Source organism: Solanum lycopersicum, chromosome 3 (genome assembly GCF_036512215.1).
Source record: "Solanum lycopersicum chromosome 3, SLM_r2.1".
Classification (NCBI taxonomy): Eukaryota; Viridiplantae; Streptophyta; class Magnoliopsida; order Solanales; family Solanaceae; genus Solanum; species Solanum lycopersicum.
In genome coordinates this window covers 54,041,434-54,065,756 of record NC_090802.1, presented here as the reverse complement: position 1 = coordinate 54,065,756, position 24,323 = coordinate 54,041,434, and the positions used below count along the sequence as shown (strand labels likewise).

Sequence of the window (24,323 nt, the reverse complement as noted above, 5' to 3'; positions counted from 1 at the left end):
GTGATTTGATACCTGCACATTGAACACCCATTAAGATAATCCTTTTGTATTTTCTGGACACTTTTTGGACACGGTCCCTAATCTAGGATCTAGCAAACACTAGTAATGAAAAAGAAAAGAGTAGTCAGACGGAACATTAAATAAATAAAAGAAAAAATAATGTACACATGCCTAGAGAATCATAAAAAACCTATAGTTGTCTTGAGGATACATAGAGGGTTTTCTCCCAATCAGCGCTTGATTTAATGTCGCGGTATGACGAATGACTCTTGATTACTCAGACTTCATTAAGATGGTATGCCTTGATCACTTCCTTTGCTGTTTCAGTATGTCCTAGATATATTTTGATTTGCTTCCCGTTCACCTTGAACCTCACACCCTCCTTGTTCTCCAACTCAACCGCACCATGAGGGAATAGTTGTGTGATCAAATAGGGACCAGTCCGTTTGGACTTGAGTTTCTCCGGAAACAAACGCGACCTAAAATTTAATAAAAACACCAAATCCCCAACAAAAAAATTGTGTTTCTCAATATTTTGGTCATGGTACTTCTTCATCTTTTCTTTGTAGAGGGCTGAATTTTCATATGCCTTCAAGCGAAATTCAACAAGTTCATTCAACTCGTTTAACCTCTGTTCCACAGCCTCATTCCAATCAATTTTCAACTTATTCATTGCCCACATGGTCTTATGATCTAATTTAACCGGTAAGTGACAAGCCTTCCCACATATAAGTTTGTATCGGGGCATACCTATAGGAGTATTGTATGTTGTCCGGTAGGCCCAACGAGCATCATCAAGCCACCTTGACCAATCCATTCTACTAGCATTTTCCTTTTTTGCCATAATTTGCTTAATCTCCCTGTTTTACACCTCAAGTTGCCCACTAGTTTGAGGATGCTAAGGAGTGGCCACATTGTGGTGAACCCAATATTTTTCCAATTATCCCTTAAACAACTTGTTGCAAAATTGAGATCCCGCATCACTAATAATAGCCCTCGGGGTGCCAAATCTGGAAAATATGTTCTTTTTCAAGAACGCGGTAACACTCTTCCCTTCATTATTAGCAAGTGCAATAGCTTTAACCCATTTAGACACATAATCGACTACCATAAGAACTCACAATAGTTTTCATCCCATGAGAACTCACAAAAGGGCCCATAAAGCCAAAGCCCCACACATCAAACAACTCAATCACCAAAATGGGGTTTAGAAGGAGCTCTTGCTTTCGCAAAATGCCACCATTTCTTTGGAATCTATCACTTTCCTTGGCTAATTCATGAGTATCTTGGTGGATGGCTGGCCAATAGTATCCAAATTGCAAGATCTTGGGAGCAGTTCGAATATCACCATGATACCCTCCTACAGGCGAAGAATGGCATGCCTCCAGAACACTCAAAATCTCATCTTCCGGCACACAACCGAATAACCCCTTAACAACAACTCCTATATAAATATGGCTCATCCTAAAAGAATTTTTGCACATAATGCATTCTTTTGATGAAATGACAAGTCCGGTGGGACGATATCACTAGCCAGATAATTCACAAAATATGCTAACCATGGGCTCATGTCTTGGGAGGCAGACAATACGTGCTCATCAGGGAAAGTATCATCAATCTCAGCCTCTTCACCCAACTCTCTCATTGCTTCATCTTATTATCGGGATAAGTGATCAGCAACTTAATTTTCGGTCTCTTTTCTATCTTTTACCTCAAAGTCGAATTCTTGCAATAGTAATACCCGACGAATCAACCTCGGTTTTGCATCCTTATTTGACATCAAATATCTCAAAGTAGAATGATCAATATGCACTTTAACTCTAGTGCCAAGGATATAGGAGAAAAATTTCTCGAAAGCAAATACTACTGCAAGGAGTTCTTGTTCAGTCACGGTGTAGTTCCTTTGGGCTTCATTAAGGGTTTTACTAGCATAGTAAATGGGATGAAGGATTTTGTCCCTTCTTTGTACTAATAACACACCAAGAGCAACCCCACTTGCATCACACCCCAAAGGTCTTGCTCCAATCCGGAGAAATGATGATAGGTGCAAACACCAAATTTTCCTTCAACTCACCAAATGCCTTAAGACAAGATTCATCAAAATGAAACCTTCACTCTTTTTCAAGCTACTTGCACAAAGGATGTGCAATCTTTGAAAAATCCTTGATAAACCTCTGGTAAAATCATGCATGCCCAAGAAAACTTCTCACACCTTTTACAAAGATAGGTGGAGAAAGTCGCTCTATCACTTAAAATTTACCTCGATCAAACTCTATACCCTTTTGTGAAATGCGATGACCCAATACAATACCTTCTTTCACCATGAAGTGACATTTTTCTTAATTTTTTACAAGGTTGCAATCTTTACAGCTCTTAAGAACCTTGGACAAATGACACAAACACCACTCAAACGAATCACCAACCACTGAAAAATCATCCATAAACACCTCAATAGTGTCCTCCACCATATTAGATAATATTGACATCATACATCTCTGAAATGTGGCTGGTGCAGTACATAACCAAAACAACATTCTCTTGAACGTAAAGGTCCCATAAGGACAATCAATGGTGGTTTTATCTTGATCTTCCGTTGCAATAGAAATCTGATTATAACCCAATAGCCATCAAAAAAATAGTACCACCCCTTTCCTGCAAGTCTATCTAACATCTGATCCATGAGGGGCATAGGAAAATGGTCCTTCTCAGTCCATGCGTTTAATTTCTAGTAATCCATACATACCCTCCATCCCATCACCAGTCATATCGGAACAGGCTCATTTTTCTCATTTGGGACCACAGTCATTCCCTTTTCTTACGTACATACTGACAAGGGCATACCCAACTACTATCAGCGGTTGGATATATCACTCCAGCATCTAATCACTTAATGATATACTTCTTTACCACCTCTTACATAGGTGGATTTAAACGTCTCTTGTGCTCAATACTTGGTTTATGATCGAGCATGAGTTGGATTTTATGTGAATAAATCTCGGGAGGGATCCCAATAATATCGGCACTAGTTCACCCAATAGCTCTTTTAAACCATTTTAACACCTCCACAAAACTCTCAAATTGATGCATATTCAAATCTGATGCAATAATTACCTGCGAAGTGTCACTTTTCTCCAAGAATACATACCTCAGATGAGGTTGTAGAGCCTTAACTTCTACTTTTGCAGCCTCCTCTATAGATGTTTTCGCGAGTGGAGACTCGCGATGCTTCATATCTGACTCCAACTTCTTTGGTTTAAAATGAACATTACCTCAATCAAGTGTCGTTACCAATGACTCATACTCTCCAATACAATCATTATCAAAATTCATGATCACTGCCGCTAGTGCTTCTACACCCAGACAATCTTATATTTGTACCTCGGATGAGTTTTTAACTCTGTAAGATATGGAAGATACCGATTGGATCTCACCACTCTACCCTATGGATCTACAAACGTTGAAAGTCATTTCTTCATTGTTTAAATGAAATTTCATTTGCCCTTTCTCCATATTAACCAAGGCTCTACCCGTAGTAAGGAATGGCCTCACAAGGATAATAGGCACCTAAAAATCAACCTCACAATCTAAATCACAAAATCGGCCGAACATATGAATGACTCCACTTTCACTAACACATCGTGTAATATCCCAATAGGCCTCTTTACCATTCAAGCAGCTATCAGTAGCCGCATTGCAATGGGCTTTGGGTCACCAAAACCCAACTTCTTATAAATAGATAGAGGCATGAGATTTATGTTTGCCCCAAGGTCACATAATTCTTTTGCAAAGTGTAATAACCCGATTGTACATGGAATAGTGAAGGCGTCCGAATCTTCTTTCTTTTGAACTAGAGACCTCATAGGAATAGCACTACAATGCTGCATTCTATCCTCATCCTCAAAACTGACCAATATTTTCTTAGTAACCGTATCCTTCATGAACTTGGCATAATCGGGTATTTGTTCAAGAGCTTCGATCAAAGGGACATTGATGGAAAGCCATTTCAACATAGTAATAAAACTCCACTATTTACCATCCTCGGTCTTTTTTACTAACCTCTGTGGAAATGGAGGTGGTGGTTTAGGCATAGGGTTCCCCTTTTGGAGTACCTCAACTTCTTTCCCCATTTTTTCTTCTTACTCACCACTAACCTCCACTACCTCATCATCGCCTCTTATCACATTTTCTACGCCAAACGGCATCAGTTGGTTAATGGTTTGCTTTCCACCTCGAGTTGTGACTGCCATACAATGTCTATCATTTTTAGGATTTTGGACAGTATTGCTAGGAAGAGTTCGCGGTTGGCGTGGGTTCATAGTCGAAGAAAATTGGGCCATTTAAAACTCAAGATGCTTGATTGAGACTGCATATGCATCAACTTTTTGCAATACTTGCTGAGTCACTACTCAACTCTTTAGTGTGCTCATCACTAGCATGAAACCTCATCATTATTTTCTGCAACATATCCTCAACTCGTTCCATACTACCTCCACCATCTACAGGAGAAACTTCACGATTTTGTGGTGGAACATTCATTTCTTTTACCATAGTTACCCTAGTTAAATTTGTTGTCGCGGTTGTAATTCCCATCTCGGAGATAATTACCCTGTCAGTTGTAATTACCATAGTTACGACCTTGGTTTCCTTGACTTTTGCGCCAATTTTCCTGATTGGAGCCTTGGGTGTTTGGTCGGAAACCCCCTGTTTGATCATTTACTTCATAAGATTCCTCCTCAGTGACATGTTTCAACACCAACCCAAGCTAAGTTCTCATTTGAATCATTTCCTTACGAATCTCTTCTATGGATGGGTTATGTTCGGATTGCACTGCAAAAGTGTTTCTCCAAGTATCTGACTTCCTAGTGCTCCAACCTTTATTATTTCGGGAGATTTTCTAAAACTTCTCAACAATCTCACCATAAGGACACTCCCATAAGAACCACCCGCTATCGTATCTAGTACTGTTTTATTATTATCATCATATCCTCGATAGAAGTATTCTTTTAGTGACTCTTCATAGATGCGGTGATTGGGGACACTTCTCAAGAATGAGGTGAACCTATCCCAAGAACTAATGATTGATTTTCCCGGTAGTGCCACAAAGTTGTTCACCCTATCTTTGTGGTTTAGCTTCTTATACACTGGGTAGTAATGTGCTAAGAACACATCCCTCAGTTGATTCCAATCATAGATTGAGTTCTAGAGGAGTTTTGTAAACCATATAGCGGCCTCTCCTGTCAGTGAGAGAGGAAACACTCTCAACCCAATTATATCCATATTCAAATCAGGCCTTCCTACACAACTCTTACACATCGACCTCACCTTGGCAATGTGAGCATGCTGATCCTCAGAAGGTAGCCCATAAAACAAACCTCAAGCGGTAAGCATTTGCATCAGACTACTAGTTACCACGAATATATGGACATGTGGTAGGGGAGGCAAGACAAGTGGCCCGTCAGAGTTAATAATATTATTATATCCCCTAAAATACTCGTGAGGGCATAGAGCGGGAGGTTGCCTCCATATTTCACCTTTCCCATGATTTTCAGGTAATAGGTGATCATGAGCATCACCCGGTGGTGGAAGTTCTGGGTAGTGATCTTCATCGAGAATACCCAAATTTCGATTGATCCTGCGCAGTGTATGCTCTAGTTCGGGGTCAGATGAGAGTATAGATTTTTCTCTACTCAACGTTCTTGGCATACATGAAAGTTAGATCGGCAAGAAACCAAAAAACAAAAAGAAAAAGTAAAATCAGGAAAATGTTGACTAACATTTGGTAATAAGCTTAAAGTTACAATAAAAGACACTTTCCCCGACAGCAGCGCCAGAATTTGATACGCTCAAATTTACTCCTCGAAAAGAAGTATAAGTAGTCGTATCCAGTAAAGAACCCAACTATGAGGTTGGGATCGATCCCACGAGGAAAATGATTTTGACTTAACTTTAACCTCTTATTACTTCTATTTAGTCATATCCTTTCTTAGAAACGAGTAAAAAAAGAGGTTTTAAGCAATAACTGTAATTAGCTATCTCTAAATAAATAAGTAACAGGTTCAAAGATTTGATTTTTATCATGTAATGAGAAAAACTAGGGCTTAAGTGTTCCCAACAGGTTCATAACGTGGTAATTCTAGCTATGACAATCCTTTCTTATTATCTTGCATGCAAAGTGGTAAGTTATGTACCCTAATTCCTTCGTCAGACAACTAGGAATTTTCACTCCGCACCTTGGTCTGTCTACGTGTGTATGCATTACTAAACCTTACCTTTACCTCATATTAAGTATTATAATCGATGTTTGTCTTAGTTGTTACTTCGCACCAACTGACACTAGTCTATTAGATAGTGTATACTAAACCTACGTAGATAATTCTTTTCTTAATATCTACCTCTCTGGTCCGGCAAGTAGCAACAAGGCGAGTTCAAATACGTGCACTTGTTAAAAAGACTTTTAAACGAAAGAATTATCAATACATGTAAGACACTATTCGAGATTTGTAATTTTAGCTAGGTTTTACCTCATTATTTACCCATGGTTCTCACAACCCTAGTTATGGAGTTTAGTTACCCATGTTAATAATCACAATTCATGATAATTAGATAAGAATTTATGCACTTACTTTGATGAGATTGAAGAATATCCATAAGATTACTTGAATCAATCAAAAACTTGCAACAAACGATTTCGGAGAATAAAGTAATTTTCACAAAATTTCGATATTCAACCCTTAGAACAATAAAACTAGCAAATATCGAAGAGTCTAACCCTAAAAACGAGGTTTTCCAAGTATTTATATTAAAAGAGTCCTAACAAAAGAGGGAAATCTATTTAAGGAAAACCTGCCTAAAAATACGTCTGAGTCGACGAAGGAAAATATGGACTGTCGAGGTCACGACGGACCGTCGAGGCCCTTCGTCATTCCATACTTAACTCTTTTTTCTACTACTTGTTTCACCAACTTTCTGTTACTATCGACGGACATGGATGACGATCTGTTGCGTGCCCGACGGTCTGTCGATGTCTTCCATTCTTACATACTTAGAATCTTTTAGAGATGGGTACTGGGGCTACTTTCTGTTAATATTTACGGATCTGTAGGACGGTCCATTGTGGCTATGACGGTCTGTCGAGAGCCTCTGTATCCCTACACTTGGTCAGAATTCCCCAACTTTAGCAACCTTTTTCTTCGTACGATAGTGTCCACGTACGGACCGTCGATGGCTCTGTAATTCGTCACTTGTGCAAATTTCAGCACAATTATTCCATGTTCTCCTTTTGAATAGATTTCCTTCAAACAAAGATAAAGCAACACTAAAACCAATACAAAAAGGCTTTAGACACACACTAAACTTAAGTAAAAATCATTGAAAGTACCGTGAAACCACGGTACATCACTTGTAAAACAGAAAATCAACTCAATTAATCAAAGGAAATGCAATAGCAAATTCAAATTTACTTGTATATGAAAGTAATATATGTTTGTGGGAGTTTCTCTAACCGATAACCACCACTATGAGCCTAAGTGGTGATACATTGTCTAGCCCATGTTGCTGGAACTATCTTATACTTTGTTGTCACATAGAACATCCTCAACCTAGTGGATCCACTAGCTAAACTTACGTCATCATCGAAAAAATATGACCCGTTAAAATCCATAATGGCTGCATAGTTTACATGGATACTTGAGTTAATATGAACTCTCGTCACCATATCAGTGTTTAATACTACTCCTAAAATGTACTTTAGCTCATGCTTTAAAATAACTTTCTTTCCTCTGGGTTGAGATAATTTGCTCAACCCTTTTTGATTTTAAAAGCCCTCTTGGAATGAATGTTCCCTTTTCTTGTTCAAAACTCTATTGGGAAATCTTAGTTTCCTCTTAACTTAAATGTAAAAACATTTATAAATTTTCTAGGGAATACTTAGTTTCCTAATATCTTTTGAGAAATGAACTCAACCCTTTACTCTTTACTTGACTTGAGACCTTTGATATTATTCAACTTTTTAGGGAATACTTAGTTCCCTTATGCTTCATTGAAAAAAATACTTCAACTTTTACTCTTTCTTTAACTCGAAGCTTGAGCGTTGAAACGAAGTTAAAACGTTTAAGTAATACTTTTAGAAACTTTAACTTTACTTTAACTTACTTCATAGCTTTAGACTTGACTTCTTAGCTTCCTTGACTTTTATCCTAACTTTTGTTGAATTAAATTGTGGATTCAAGGTTAATGATTCATGTTTATAGATGATTTCATAATGTTTAGATGTACCTAGAGTATTGGAATCAACTAGGAATTGTAAGTACATCACTAAGGAACTAGTACGAAAAGATAGGAAAAGAACGGGGTCTCCAGGAGTTCTTTGCGCTCTGAGAGGCGTGCACCACAAGAGGCTGACAGACAGACTCTGGTCAGAGGTGATCTTGCTTTTGTAGCGTGCTAGAGCTTGTCAGACAGAGGTTGTCCTGAGGGGCTCTTATAGGGGCGGCGCCCAGGGCCTGTCAGATGGGACCTCCGACTTTTCTTCTCCGTCTTTCATCTCTAATCCTTATAAACTTCCGTATATTTTACCCAATCACTTAGTATAACTAATAACCTCAATACTCAATAAATTAGACCAAAAAAACAACCCAGAAACACGAATCCAATCAACTAGAACTTCTACAACTCAACGAACAAAAATTCAATAATTGTTCATCAAAAACATCAATATTCATCAACCAATCTATTCAAAATTCACATAATTAAATTGTTGGTGTGTTTGTGAACGAACTAAACACAAAAAGATCTCACATACCTTATAGGGATCAACCCGGCGAGTTCTACTTTAAGATATTGGCAATCTTAATGAATTCTTGGCCTTTTCTCCTTTCACCTTCTTCTCTTATCTTTTCTCCCAAGCCCTAAGTGTATTTCAATTTTCTAAAACTGAATTTAGGCTTATTTTTACCCCTAATAAACCCTTAAAAAATTAGGAAATAATAGGGTGAAAGACCACTGTACTCTTACTAAAATCCGGATTGGATTTTCCTCAATCCAACAGTCTATCTTCCGATAGGAACATCTCCGTCATAGAATCTCAAAAATACGCAAACTCAGTGGCATTGTAAAGATCTATTCAAGGGATTTCTGGTCATATAAATAATGGAGCCTAACTCATCCTGAGATAGAAGTTTTGACCGTTTGAAAATGACCAAAAACATACTTTTACACTTTAGAAATTTTCTAGTTTTCTCCTATTTTTCTAAAATAACTATATTAGTTTTTTTTTAACTTCTAGCTATTTTGGTTTACAATATGTTAAAAATTTCAAAAATAAAACATACATGCGCGACGTGTAGTAGTAAATAAAAACTTTGAGTTACAAAAATCCCTATCTGCGCAACACACAAAGGAACCAATAGTTCACTTGAGGGAGAAGAGAGGGGGAGAAAAAACGAATGTAATTTTTAGAATAGTGAAATATTAGAAGAATTGGGGTTTACAAGGGTTAATTAGGGATGGGTCGGGTTATTTCATTCAAAATGGGTGAAACCCATTTAATTTAATAAAAGATAGAAATCATGCCTAGCCTCGCAACGCGCGATCGATATGAGGTCTTTTGGAATTTCAATTCCAGTTGACCTTTGGGCCTAGACTCACGACGCGGGGCCAACACTTAATATCTATTAACGTGTCATAGAAAAAAGTTATCGTCGAAGTAAAACTTGATGCGCGAGCTATATAATGCTCACTCCTTTGATTTCTTCAACCAGGCAAGATCTAAAACTCTCCTCGCGATACGTGGCCAACATGTCCACCCTTTGCACATATTTTTCTATATTACTATACCAAAAATCGTCAATTAAGCCATGATGGGTTGCCTCACATCCAGTCCCTTAATTTTGGTAATATATATATTTATTGAACTAACAATAAACTCTCAATACCAAAAATGCTCTGAACTTATTGCAGTGGTTCACGGGTTGCCTTCTATTTAGCGTCTGATTTAACGTCTAGGCATGACCCATATCATAATTTACTCATCAACCAGTGTGAGTGTTTTGAGTTCCCGATCCACATCTTTTCCGACACAATGCTTGACCCCTTGACAATGTACAATTAAAGTAGAACTTTTTTCCTGTTTTCGCAATTCAACTGCACCATGTTGGGTCATTCTCACTACTTCAAATAGACCTCTCATTATAAATCGAAGTTTTCCTGGGAATAACTTTAATCTGGAATTAACCAAAACACTAATTGACTAGGCTCAAAGGTACGTGATACAATATGCTTATCATGACACCTTTTAGTCTTCTCTTAGTATACCTTCACATTTTCATAGGCATGAAGCCTAAACCCCTCTAGCTCATGCAACTGTGCAACCCTTTTCCTTCCGGCTAACACAACATCTAGATTTAGCTTCTTTATTGCCCAATATGACTTGTGTTCCAACTTAGGTGGTAAGTGCCAAGATTTTCAAAACACCATTAGATAAGAAGAAGTCCGTATCGGTGTCTTGTAAGTAATCAGATATACCCATAAGGCGACATCTAGCTTGTCAGCCTAACCTTTTATTGGGGCATTCACACTCTTTTGAAGGATCTGCTTGACCTTTCTATTCGATAACTCAACATGCCCTCTAGTTTGGGGATAATATGTTGTTGTCTCTTTATGCATTATCCCATACTTTGCTAAAAAATTATGAATGGAGTTATTAATTAAATGCATACTTCCATCACTGATTATTGCCCTTGGCATTCCAAAACATATTAAAATGTGTTTCCTGATGAACTTGATTACCATTTTGGAATCATGTTTTGGTAATGCAACAACTTCCACCCACTTGGACATATAGTCGACCGCGACTAAAATGTATTGATTACCTCGGGTCATTGGGAATGGTCCCATAAATTCTATCCCCCACACATCAAAGATCTCCACCTCCAAAATGTTGTTCAATGGAATCTCATGCCTTTACAAAATGGTGCACATCCTTTGACATTGATTACATACTTTCACAAATAAAGCAATATCTTTAAACAAGGTAGGCCAAAAGAAATCAGATTGCAATACCTTATGTGCCGGTATTTCATCCCCATGATGTCAAGCAAAGGTTGATGTGTGGTAGCTTTCTGATACTTGTGTTGCCTCTTGCTCTACTATACACCTCTACATCATCTGATCTAGACCCTACTTGAACAAATACGACTCATCCCATATATAAAAGGGGGAATCATACTTCATCCTATGCTTCCAGTATGTTGACGTCCCATGTGGAGATAAACTACTAAGTAGAAAATTTACAATATTTGCATACCATAGTTCATGTGCAATGTCCAGTGCCAAAAGTTGTTCATCAGGGAATTCTTCATAAATTTGACTCTCATTCACCACATGCAATGAGTCCTCTAATCATGATTAATGATCGGCTATTTGGTTCTCCATTCCCTTTTTGATTCTTATTTTCATATCAAACTCTTTAAGTAACAAGATCCACCTAATCAGGCTAGGTTTTACATACTTATTATTAAATAGATACCTTATAGCCGCATGATCAGTGTAGACTATCACCTTCGTTCTAACTAAATATGACCTGAATTTATCAAATACATAAATCAAAGCCAACTTATCCTTCTCAGTTACAATATATTTTTCCTGAGCTGCATCTAGTGTTTTGCTCGCATAGTATATGGAATAAAACACCTTATTCTTTCTCTGTCCAGCACTGCTGCACAGCTATATCACTGGAATCACACATCATCTCAAATAAAAGCTGCCAGTTTGAGGCAATTAGGATAAAAGCCTCAATTAGCTTCTGCTTTAACATTTCAAATTCCTCCAAACATTTATCATCAAACTCGAATTTCATCTTCTTCTTGAATAAATTGCACATGGGTCTTGCATTTTTAGAGAAGTCTTTGATGAACCTCCTGTAAATGCTAGCATGACCAAGCAACCTTCTCACTCCTTTACCAGATATTGGGGGTTGAAACTTCTCAATCACTTCTACTTTTGTTTTATATATCTCCATCCCACTGTTGGATACCTTGTGCCCCAACACAATTCCTTCTATAACCAAGAAGTTGCACTTTTCCCAGTTCAACAACAGATTGGTTTCTCAAAATCGCAATGATTCTATCAAGGCTAGTTAAACACAACTCAAAAGACTCACCAAATACTGAGAAGTAATCCATAAATACTTTGACTATATCATGGAAAATAGTCATCATGCATATCTGAAAAGTAGCTGGGGCATTGCACAAACCAAATGGCATCCGTTTGAATGCATACGTGCCATATAGACATGTGAATGTCGTCTTCTCTTGATCTTCGGGTGCGATGATAATCCTATTATACCCTGAATACCTATCAAGAAAACATCAATACTCTTTCCCAACCAACCTGTCCAACATTTAATCAATTAAGGGTACTGGATAATGGTCTCTAATCCATATATATACTCCACCCAATCACTAATCTTGTGGGGATCAACTCATTCTTATCATTTGTTGCCACTGTCATCCTGCCCTTTTTGGGCACACACTGCATTGGACTTACCCATTCACTGTCTAATATTAGGTAGACTATCCGTGCATCCAGCCACTTGATCACTTATTTTTTTACCACATCCTTCATCAAAGGGTTTAGCCTTCGCTGATGTTGTGCACTTTCCTTGTACCCTTCCTACATGTATATTCTATGCATACACGAAGCTGGGCTAATACCATGTATATCATACATTTTCCAACCCAAGGATGCTTTCCTCCTCTTGATAATCAACAATGTTTCTTCCACTTGTTCTTCTGTTAATGTTGTAGATAAAATAACTGGTAAAGTTTTATCTTTACCTAAAAATGCATACTTGAGATGTATTGACAGCTCGTTCAACTCCAACTTAAGAGCTTCTTCAATGGAGGGCTTAGATAAAGGACCTAACACGTTATTTAATGGCTCCCATTGTTCTCCAACAATTACAATTAGTGACATATCTAAAAATTTCACAATCTCATGTGCCTCAGCATTTTCATAAATGACATTACCCCTTAACACTCGCTCCAGAGGATCCTTGGACACTATGTACTTGGCTTCTACCTCAAGATCTATCACAGTAATGGCGGATCACTCCTCATATACAATTGTCATTTTCAAGGCTTTATACACATCAAAAATGTCTATTTTATCATGAGCACTCATAGTGAGCTGCCCAGCAGCCAAATCTATCATTGGCCTCCCAGTTGCTAAGAAAGGTCATTCTAAGATGAATAGGACCTCCGTATCAGGCTTAAAATTTTGTACTACAAAGTGTACGAGGAAAATTAGAGATTCCACTTGCACTAGCACATTTTATACACCCCTTCAGGTCAAGATCTATCCATCAACTGCAAAATTATTGTTGTTGGTTTAGGACTACCCAACCCCATATTTTTATAAAGTGAAGTTGGCATCAAGTTTATGCTTGCTCCCAAAAAACAACCCTTGGGCATGGATTTTCTAACCTATTGTTATATGCACAGTAAAGCTACACAAATCTTTATGTTTGATGAACAGCTTATTCTAGATCCTTGAGCTGCACTTTTCAGTAAGTGCAATTGTCTCATATTTTATAAGACTTCTTTTAATCGCCACAATCTCCTTCACATAATTTGTATACCTGGGTATACCGTGCAACATATCTACCATAGGAAAGTTAATATGAACTAGTTTCAAAAGAGAGAGAAACTTACCAAAACATTCATCCTCCTTTTGTTTCTTGAACTTCTAAGGGAATGGAGATGGCGGTCTCGCTATTGGTTGCACGTTTTCAGAGGGTGCAACTACTCCCTTCTCTTTCGAGTTAACCTTTTTTTGTTTGCTCTCTTTTATTATTGCTTTAACACCATTTTTCTTGGGAGCTATCTCCTCTAATTGCAATCCACTGTGAGTACTCACAACATTTACCTGTTTAGGATTAGGTTCAGTGTTACCAGGCAACCCTCCTTGTGGTCATGAATTTTAGGCACTAGCAAACTGCCTGAGTTGTTTCTCTAGGTTCTGAGTGGCTCATTGATTTTTGTGCACATTTGCGACCAACTGATCTTGGTCCGCCATAATTTTCTTTAACATATCCTTCACACTCATGTTTACGGATTGTGGTTTAGGCTATTCCCTCTGCACTTGTGATTGGTATCCTTGTGAGTTACCATACGGTCTGTATTGATTACGTCCTTGGATTTGATTTTGATTTCCACCCCAAGAAATGTTTGGGTGGTTTTACCAACTTAGGTTACATGAATTTCCATAGTTTTTTGGCATCCTCCTATCTGAGAATTTCTAACAGAGTTTATAGAATCTGGGTTTGCACCGCATATCTATACACTATGATAACTTTTTCCACAGATCTCACACAAAGACGGTGGTTATTCAACTTTATTAACTTAAGATGTATGTTGTCCTAAGGCAATGTTGCTAAAATGTGTATGTCATATTCTGCATGGCAGAAATCTGTGCAGTCATACAATCAATCTCTAATACACCTGCAATTTTCTAAACCACGAGTTTCAGTCCGCTTCCATACCATTCTGGATTTCCCTGAGAAATTTGATTCAGCAAGGTGTAAAATTCAGCATAGATCTTCTCTAACGCTTTTTGACCTACAGCTGAATCAAGTGAAATCATAGATTTAGTCTCTAAACCTTCAATGATAGTATGAACGAACACCTCATTGGATTGATGATTTAACTAAGACGGACGATCAATTCGAATAAAACGAGGAAAGGTTTGTGGCGTTGAAATAAGTTGTATCTTAATCCTTGACAAATTTGGAGACATGGATGAGGTCTCTATCACCATACGAATAGAAGACAAGATCTTTTATTTTAAAGCAAGTGACAATCCTATCTTTGAAAAAATAAGGAAAAGAAAAATGTGGGTACTTAAATTAGCTCCCTCCATTCAAAAGACAGTCTAAAAAATATGTGTACGTTGGAAGTTATGGTAGTATACGTATATATATTCGTCTAATATTGATTGGAATCTTCCATGCAATCGATGAAGTGTTAAATAAATAAATTACATATATTAGTTTATTTTATTTGAATCAATATGAATTTGGTAAGTGGTTAATGTTTCAAGCCTAGTCTCTAAAATATATAAATATCTCGACACGACTTAAATCATTTAAAATTTACTAAATATGAATTTATAAAATGATTCGGATTATATTAAATTCATAAATATATTATCCAAATAAATATTATGGATTAATATAATAGAGTTAAATATTTAAGGCCAATAAATATAAACTTAATTAAAGTTTAAATTAATTAATTTGGGCTATAATGGATGAGCTAATTTGTAAAGCCCAATTTCATCTCATTCTAGGGGCTCATCTTGGCGCCACGTGGGCAAATGATGTGGCATGCCAAGTCAAATAAGAAATCAATAGAATCATGACCGTGTGTCAAAGATGACAAGCCCGCTCCATAAAGCCAATATGTCATGTCACATAAATATGATTGGCCAAAAGAAATCCTGTTCTAATTGCAACTCCCCTATTCTAAAACTATAAATAGTGGTCCTCATAATTTTAAAAAGGGATAGAAAATTCTATAGAAAATGTATGTGGTACAAACTCCATAAAATTCTCTATAAGGCTACAAGTTTATGAATTCAAGCATTCAAGTTCAAGAAGAGTCAAGATCAAGACCATCGAATTCAAGAACAATCTCGAAGCCATTGGATTCAACTAAAAGTCAAGATTAAGCTAAAGTTCAAGCTAAGTTCATTAGAGATTCAAGAACAAGTTTTAAAACCCTTGAATTTATATTTGAAAAGATGAACTCATAGGAATCATAGAGATTGTAACACTCGCACTTGAAATAGCAAAACGATTGTTGCTTTATTTTCCATTCTTAATTTTTGTTTTTCTTGACACGAATTTTATTGTCTAAAATATTTACACTCCATCAGATACATATAAATTTCTATTTAATTTTTTGAATTTTTTTTGTATACTTTAATTTTTAAAACCAAATCCATTGCATCTACTAGCTTTTAAATTTGTGAGACCACGAATTACATCTAAATCCACAAAATATATGTCATATAAGTTTAGTCAATGATAAAAGATGTTTCAAATTCTTATTTTGTTCAAGTTTAAGTGTTCAATTGACAAAGTTGGGAGTGCAAAGACGGAAATTAGAATTCAAAATAAGTACAACGATATCCTCAACTATTCCACCTATCTCTTTTTACATTGAGTTGGGACACTTGCTAGACAATTTCACTTATTCATTTCTTCTTCCTAAATCAAATTTTTCCTCCTTAAATGATTACTTTAAAAACAGAACAAAAAATAATCAATGCACTTACTAATTGAATAATTTCTATAGATAAGTCACCATCTTTGAAAATTTGCCCTATAATATTTTTTTGTTTCTTTTAGGACCACAGTATCATTTAACTAATACCGTTTTCTTCAAGATATACTCCTCTATTCTAATGAGATGCCATGTCACAAAGAAAAAACCAGGCATAGCTTGATAATTATATGATCCTAAAAAACAAAAATGACTAGTATAGGACAAATTCTCAACTATCTAAAGAATTTACTTTTTGTTAGGAGTGAATAATAATGCAACAAGACCGAGTCATTTTTTGTATTCCCCTAAATAATCAACTGATTCCTAAAATGCCATATACATATTTTTGATTACCACATTTCCAAATACAAGAAACATTTCATTGGATTTAAAGCGAGAGGTACCATCTATTGTATTGTTCTAATGAATAATAAAGTGAATCGAATTCATAATTTACTTTGTGTATTTTTTTACAATTGGAGATAGTGAAGTTTTCTTGGGCATCCTATGTGTCGTAGGTCATGAGTTCTACTCATTTGAAAAAAGAGGTTTTTCAAGGTAACACTATGTATTATTTTTATTTATTGTTTACATGAACTTAAGGAACTTGATTCCTTAAGATTAATTGTTGATGCTTGATTACTTTCAATTGAAATCAGAGCATGTCGTTTCATCATACGATTAAAATCTTGAAAAAGAACTTTATGACTTGAAAATAAACTTGCTATATAAGATAATACCAAACCCAAAAAAATCTAATATGCAGAATTGGCTATAATAAGTAAAATCAAATCTCATAGTGCTTTATTGTTAAGAAAATTTAGGATACTCCACAAATGACTCATGAAAGTACCAATTAGATCAAGAAATTTAAGATTCAGATGATAAACAATATGAACTTTTTTGAGTGAAGGATGGAGAGTCGATATATATGATAAGCATATCAAGTTCACATCAATCATCAAAGAAATTTACTCTCTAGGAGAAATTGTTCTTACCAGGATATGGGTCATCTTCAGCTTATCGAGGACTTAGATAGGGTGTGACAAAGAAGGGTAGAAGATTAGTAGATAATCATTGTCCTGTAACTACTAGCCAATTCATGTATTTGTCTTGACCACAGTACATACCACCATATATATCATAGTACTATTAACCTATTCATGTAGTCTTTGGCTTTTGGTATCGTTGTTTTCTACATTTAGGAGATTGTAAATGTATTGATACAATCAAATATTTAGAGAAATGATTGAAGTGCATTTCTAAAACTAGGTAGAAGAAGTTGTTGCACCCTTTTCTCCATTGATTTTCTGATTTTCTGTCCGTTTTCTCTTACAACAAACATTATCTTCGTCTATTATGATATTTGGCTCTTCTTTTATCGAGAGAAATATGATTGAATCTTCATCACTTGAAAGATTCCAAGTGTATTCATCTTCAACTGGTGAGATTCTGTTAGTACACTGTGAAATGTGAAGAAACTTTATGAGATATAAAAACAAACCAAAGAAGTTACTTTTTCAAATATTTTAGAATCAAAAGTTAAGTAGGAGCAAACTATTGTCGATAAGTATATTAGAAGCTTGTTGAAAATACTTAATGTTAACATTGGAAAATAGTCATAAGATTTATATGAATTACCTTATAGAGGTTATTTATGGAACGAAATTTTATACTTCTCGGTATTCCTTGCATGATACAATAATTTCCATCCTTTTCATTTCTTCTCCAAAGTTTTGAACCATAATTGGCATTGCTATCTTTTAAAATACGACCAAAATTATTTGAAAGACTATCGTCACATGTAACCTTATTGAGCTCCGCCTTACCTAAAAATTATATATAACTAAATGAGCTGGTATGAAACACGTATGGCTCAAAACGTTTCATAAGTGATGAAAAAGATGAAATTAGTCAATTATGCGATATAAAATTTAATACCATTGATATCACATTCTTCTTCTTGTTGGTTTTGAGGTATTTTCTCGTCAAAAAAGTCGCTTTGCTCCCTTTGTTTTTTGATTTCCTTTTTTTCTTCAAGTCTTTCAGTTTGTGTAACCTTTTTATAAGTTTTCTTTTTATTTTTGTCCACTGGCTGAAGGTGGAAATATGTTAACGATAAAAGTTATCATATAATTACAACTTGTATTTGAGAGTAGAAAGAAAATATTAAAAAAAAAGCTGGCATAGAAACTAATTATAGTCTTTCAATATCAAAGATCATCCATAAATCGAAAAGAAAAGAAAAAAGGAAAATAAGTATATATGAGTTACCTTAATGGCGAGGTCAAGAATATCGGAATCAAACATTGCATTCTCTCGTATTTCTTGTTGTACATGATTGTCTAAATCCTTCCCCTCTGTCATTGAAGTTTTCGAACTGCTCCCTGAATTCTGTTTTACTTGTCCAGATTGCATTTTGCACTCTTCTTTACAAAATATTAGTTAAGTATTCATTTTATTATAATAAAACAACTCTTACTAATGATACATTAAAAATCTATACTTGACTATTAATACTTTAATTAATTTTAGAAACTATTACTCAATGACAAAACTAAAATTAAAATTAAATAAGTAATCCTCGGTTAATATCTTAAAAAAGTAATTAATATCTTGGAAGATGTAAAAATTAATTGCGTACCATGAATAGTTTTTTGTTTTTCTTTGTCAAGTAATGTCTTCTTGAAAAAGTCTTCTTGATCCTTTTTAAATTTGCCTCCATTGTGTTCTTCAATTTTTTTCTTCTTGGCATCCTCTTTCTCTTTCTTTTGTAATTCGAGCACAGTAAAGAAATTCGTACATATTGAATAATTGAATGATCAGTCATAAAATTAAAACTTGTATTTGAATGTAGAAAAAGAAATTAGAAAAAGAAAACTTGCATAGAAAGTAATTATAGTCTTTCAATATTAATAAAAGATGGTTCATAAATTGAAAACAAAAGAAATGGAAAATAACTAGACATGAGTTACCTTAATAGTGAGGTCAATAATATTGGAACTAAACATTGCATTCTCTCGTATTTTTTGTTGTACATGATTGTCTACATTGTTCCCCTTTGTCATTGAGAATTTCAAACAGCTGTCTTGATTCCTTTTTACATGTCCAGGTTGCATTTTGTACTCTTCTTAAAAATATTAGTTAAATAATTATTTTATAATATTAAAACAATACTCATTAATGATACTTTAAAAATCTATATTTGACTACTAATACTTAAATTAATTTAAAAAATATTATTTAATGAAATAATTAAAATTAAGAAAACTAATTAATCCTCACTTAATCTCTTAAAGTGGACAAGGAAAAGAATAATTCATATTAGTCAATTGTAAAATGTAGAATCAATTACATACCATGAATAGTTTTTTGTTTTTGTTTGTTAAATAATGTCTTCTTGAAAGAGTCTTCTTGATTATTTTCAAATTTGCCTTCATTGTGTTCTTCTATTTTTTGCTTCTTGACATCCTCTTTCTCTTGCTTTTGTAATTTAAGCAAATTGAATAATTGAGTGATCTGTTATATAATTACAACTTATATTTGATAGTAGAAAAGAGATATCGAAAAAGAAAAATGTCATAGAAACTAATGATAGTCTTCCAATATTAATTAATGATTCATAAATTGAAAACAAAAGAATTTGGAAAAATAAGAAAATATGAGTTACCTTAATGGTGAGGTCAATAATATTGGAACTAAACATTGCATTCTCTTGTATCTTTTGTTGTACATGATTGTCCACATCCTTCCCCTCTGTCATTGAAGATTTCGAATTGCTCCCTTGATTCCATTTTACTTGTCTAGATTGCATTTTGCACTCTTCTTTAGAAAATACTAGTTAGGTATTTTTTTTTAATAATATAGCAATTCTTATTAATGATACTTTAAAAATCTTTATTTGACTACTAATACTTTAAAATTAAAAAATTAAAATTAAAATGTAATATTTGATCCTCACTTCTCTTAAAGTGGGCAAGGAAAAGAGTAATTAATATTAGTCAATTTTACAATGTAGAATTAGTTACGTACCATGAATAGTTTTTTGTTTTTCTTTGTTAGGTAATATTGTCTTGAAAGAATTTTCTTGATCCTTTTTAAATTTGGCTTCTTTATGCTCTTCGGATCTTTTCTTTTTCACGTTCTCTTTCTCTTTCTTTTGTAATTCGAACATATTGAATGTATCCTTTTTAGAATTGTCATTGTGGTGTTCTTCAAATTTTTTCTTCTTGGCAGCTTCTTTCTCTTTCTTCTGTAATTCGAGCATACTCAATGTATCCTTTTTAGACTTGTCTTCATTACCTTCTTCAACTTTTTTCTTCTTGGTGTCCTCTTTCTCTTTCTTTTGTAATTCCAACATATTGAATATATACTATAAAATTTCATACAAGATCAAGATCAACCAATTATTTGAAGTCACAATTTATGCTTGCACAAAATAAGATCTTTCCTCAACACTGATAAATTTAAAGTTAGAAACAAATGAAATTATAGAAATCTAGAAGAAGAAAAATACTCCGCCCTTTTGAAAAATATATATGAATTATGGATGAAAAAGGAGGATTTTTTTGTTCTCAATCATATGTATTCTTTACTTAAATAAAACTTAAGTTAGATCTAGCATATATTCAACTTGGATCAAAAACATAAAACTTTTGAAATACATGTGACTGTCAAATAAAAATTGAGAATTGAACTTTGAAAAAAAACAATTTTGACACAAGAGAAGGAGACAATCATGTGTTAAATCACGTTAAATAAATATGTTTGTATTGTTTGCATGAGATATGAGCACTTCCAATAAAATATTATTTTTGAATGAGATTATTCATATATTTCGACCTATGTTATGCTAGAATGAGTAAACGAAACAAAAGGAAAAAAGGAAAAAAGAGAAAAAAAAAAATAGGCATTTATCAATTTTGTTATTAATTTGCAAAAATTTATTAAATGGTACAAATACAGAAAAAAGAAAAAGCAAAAAAATCAACAGAGCATATAAATCAAATCATCAACATATAGGTGAACACAAGAGTATAAAAAGATGAATAAAATATGATTTGAATAGAACAAACTCACCATCACCCAATCCGAATCCTTCATCATAAGAATTAACAATAAAATTGGATCTATTCTATTAAAATTTTACTTAAATGAATAGGCAAAATAGTATCGCCTATTGACTGTATTGGTTCAAATATCACCTCTTGATCGCTTAGTATTTTTTCTAGAAATTGAAACTAAAATAAATAAGTGAATCAATTAGTGTCTCATTTTTATATGTGCACTGTTCATTGTTGAGCTCTTCTTGAAAATATCGTATGTTCAATTTTGGTAATTTAAATTAATGTTTTGTCAAATATAGAGAAGAATGACTTTTAATGTGCAATGTTTATACAATTGCGTGTTTTAAATTAATTATTACAAATAATCTTTTTTTATTGTTATGATAATAGAGATATTTTATACTAATCAAGAAAGTTATTTGAAATTTATCGTTACTTTGGCATTTATGTCTTATTTTCTATTTTCAGAACTTTTCATGTGTTGTTTAGATAATTCTACAAAGTTAAAATTGATTATTCTTAATGCGAATGAAAGATCTAAACCACTTAACACCAATGCAATTTTAATTTATCTATTGCGGTTTTAGTGATAATTAACACTAATTGATAAAGCTATTACAATCAAGCATCAATATTCTTTCTAATCATTTAACAATTATATCTTTTTCAAAATTTTAATTAAAATGATAGCAGATATGTACTTTAACTTTAAGTGAAACACCCATCAACGGTAGAGGTGTACATGCCTCGGTTGGTTCGAGTTTTTCAAATAACAAATCAAACTATTTGTGTCGAATTTTTGAATTTATAAACCAAAGAAACCAATAAAAGTCGGGTTTTTCAACTTCGGGTTTTTTCCGAGTTTCTTCGTGTTTTCGGTTTTTTTTGAATTTTCGGATTTTTTCAATAAAGTATTCATACAAACATATAATTTACTTGTACTTAAAATATTTGTTTAGTCCTATCAAAATGCAACTATCTATGTTATTTCTCAAGAAAAGAACAAAAAATATGATATGATTAATGACACTAAAATATCCAACAAAAAGAAATAATAAAATCGCATAAAATAAATATTGCAAATTAATAAGTTATAATGAAATTGATCATAATTTAAAGTACTAAATCATGCTAAAATAAGTTTAGTAAGTATTATTTACATGACTAAATATTAAAAGAAAGTAAAATTAGATCATGTATTTTAATAGTCTAAATCTATATAAAACTAACAAATAAATATGCAATATTATTGTCATTCTTAGTGTTGAATTGATTTTCTTTTTGCATTAGTATTAATTTGATTTTTATTTAAACTTTATTATGACTATCGACATGTATGGACTATAATCTCTATTAGAACATTAAGAATTCTAACTACCAAACATTAAATAAATGTAGGAAAATGCACAAGTACCCCCTCAATATATGCACGAAATCTCCGAGGCACACTTATACAATAATAAGGTCTTATTACCCCACCCCCCTGAACTTATTTTATAAATTATTTTCTACCCTTTTTCGGCCTACGTGGCACTATCTTGTGGGGCAACGTGTGTTGACATTTTTTTTCAAACTAGTACAACGTAGGCCGAAAAGGGGTAGAGAATTATTTATAAAATAAGTTCAGGGGGGTGATAGAACTTTAGTATAGTATAAGTGTGTGTCTTATATTTCGGGCATAGGTTGAGGGGGTACTTATGCATTTTTCCAATAAATGTATTAAAAGATAAAGACTATGAAAAAATATAAGAGATATTTAAAAATCATATCAAAGTAAGTATTTTTACGTATAATATAAAATTTTAAAATTATATATATAATCTCGGGTTGGTTTGATCTCGGGTTGATTTTTTTTTAGTTGAAACCAACCCAACCGAAATATAGTCGAGTTTTTTTTCCAACACCAAACCAATCAGTAGTTGGTTTTTTTTGTTTGAGTAACTTTCACATATAACAAACATAAATATCATATTTGTATGTTATTGATATAGTTTGAAAATTTATGCTCCATAGAAAATTTTATATTTGTTATGGAGCTTTTTATTTATATAATTCGTTACAAACATCCAACTTTATACACATTTTTCAATTTTGTATAAATTCATTTATGTATTGTAATTTTTTTATAATAAGATCTGTATTTATATAATTTTAAGTTTATAGGAGAAAATATATGTTCTTGTATTTGCATATACACTTTTTCTCTCGCTTTATTAAACACAAACACATTTTATACATTTTTTACCTAAATAAAAAAAATGACTAATTGTATACCGAAAATGACTTATTGTATACCAAATCAAATAGATGATGTTTGCTGCGAATTACAATTAAAATAAACTATAACTATAACATTTAATTTGAATTAATAGTTTGTTGTTTCATACAACTTTCTCTTTTTTCGATTTGACTCGATTTGCAGTTTAGTTTAATTTTTTATTCAGTTATATAGACCCTAATCAACGGTATGATTGATTTAAAAATAGTATTTATTTGAGAAAGTTACATCATTTGGTAGATTCTTATATTAATTCAAGGGATAATGCACAAGTACCCCTCAACCTATGCGCAAAATCTCAGAGACACAGTTATACTAAGGTCCTATTACCCCCCTGAACTTATTTTATTAATAATTTTCTACTCTTTTGGTCCTACGTGGCACTATGTTGTGGGTCCAACAGTGGTTGACTTTTTTGTCAAGATAGTGTCACGATGGCGAAAAGGAGTAGAAAATTATTTATATAATAAGTTTAGGGGGTAATAGGAGCTTAGTATAGTATAAATGTATCTCTGAGATATCGGACATAAGTTGAGCGGGTACTTGTGCATTTTCCCTTACTTCAATGATGGCAGTAGTTTTTATACTTCGACAAAATGAAGTCAAACAGTTATATAAGAAAGTCAATCAGACAAACCCGATACTTAAATTGTG

General features: G+C 33.7%; 1 protein-coding gene across 1 annotated transcript; it reads right to left on the bottom strand.

Moving 5' to 3' along the window:
* Positions 1–277: 277 nt before the first annotated feature.
* Positions 278–844, bottom strand: LOC138347671 (uncharacterized). Its single transcript, XM_069295974.1, has one exon. The coding sequence runs from the start codon at positions 842–844 to the stop codon at positions 278–280; it is 567 nt and encodes a 188-aa protein (XP_069152075.1).
* Positions 845–24,323: the final 23,479 nt, after the last annotated feature.

Bases quoted from the DNA above. Each gene is read 5' to 3' on its own strand.
- LOC138347671 (XM_069295974.1), bottom strand. From the start codon at position 844: ATGGCAAAAAAGGAAAATGCTAGTAGAATGGATTGGTCAAGGTGGCTT.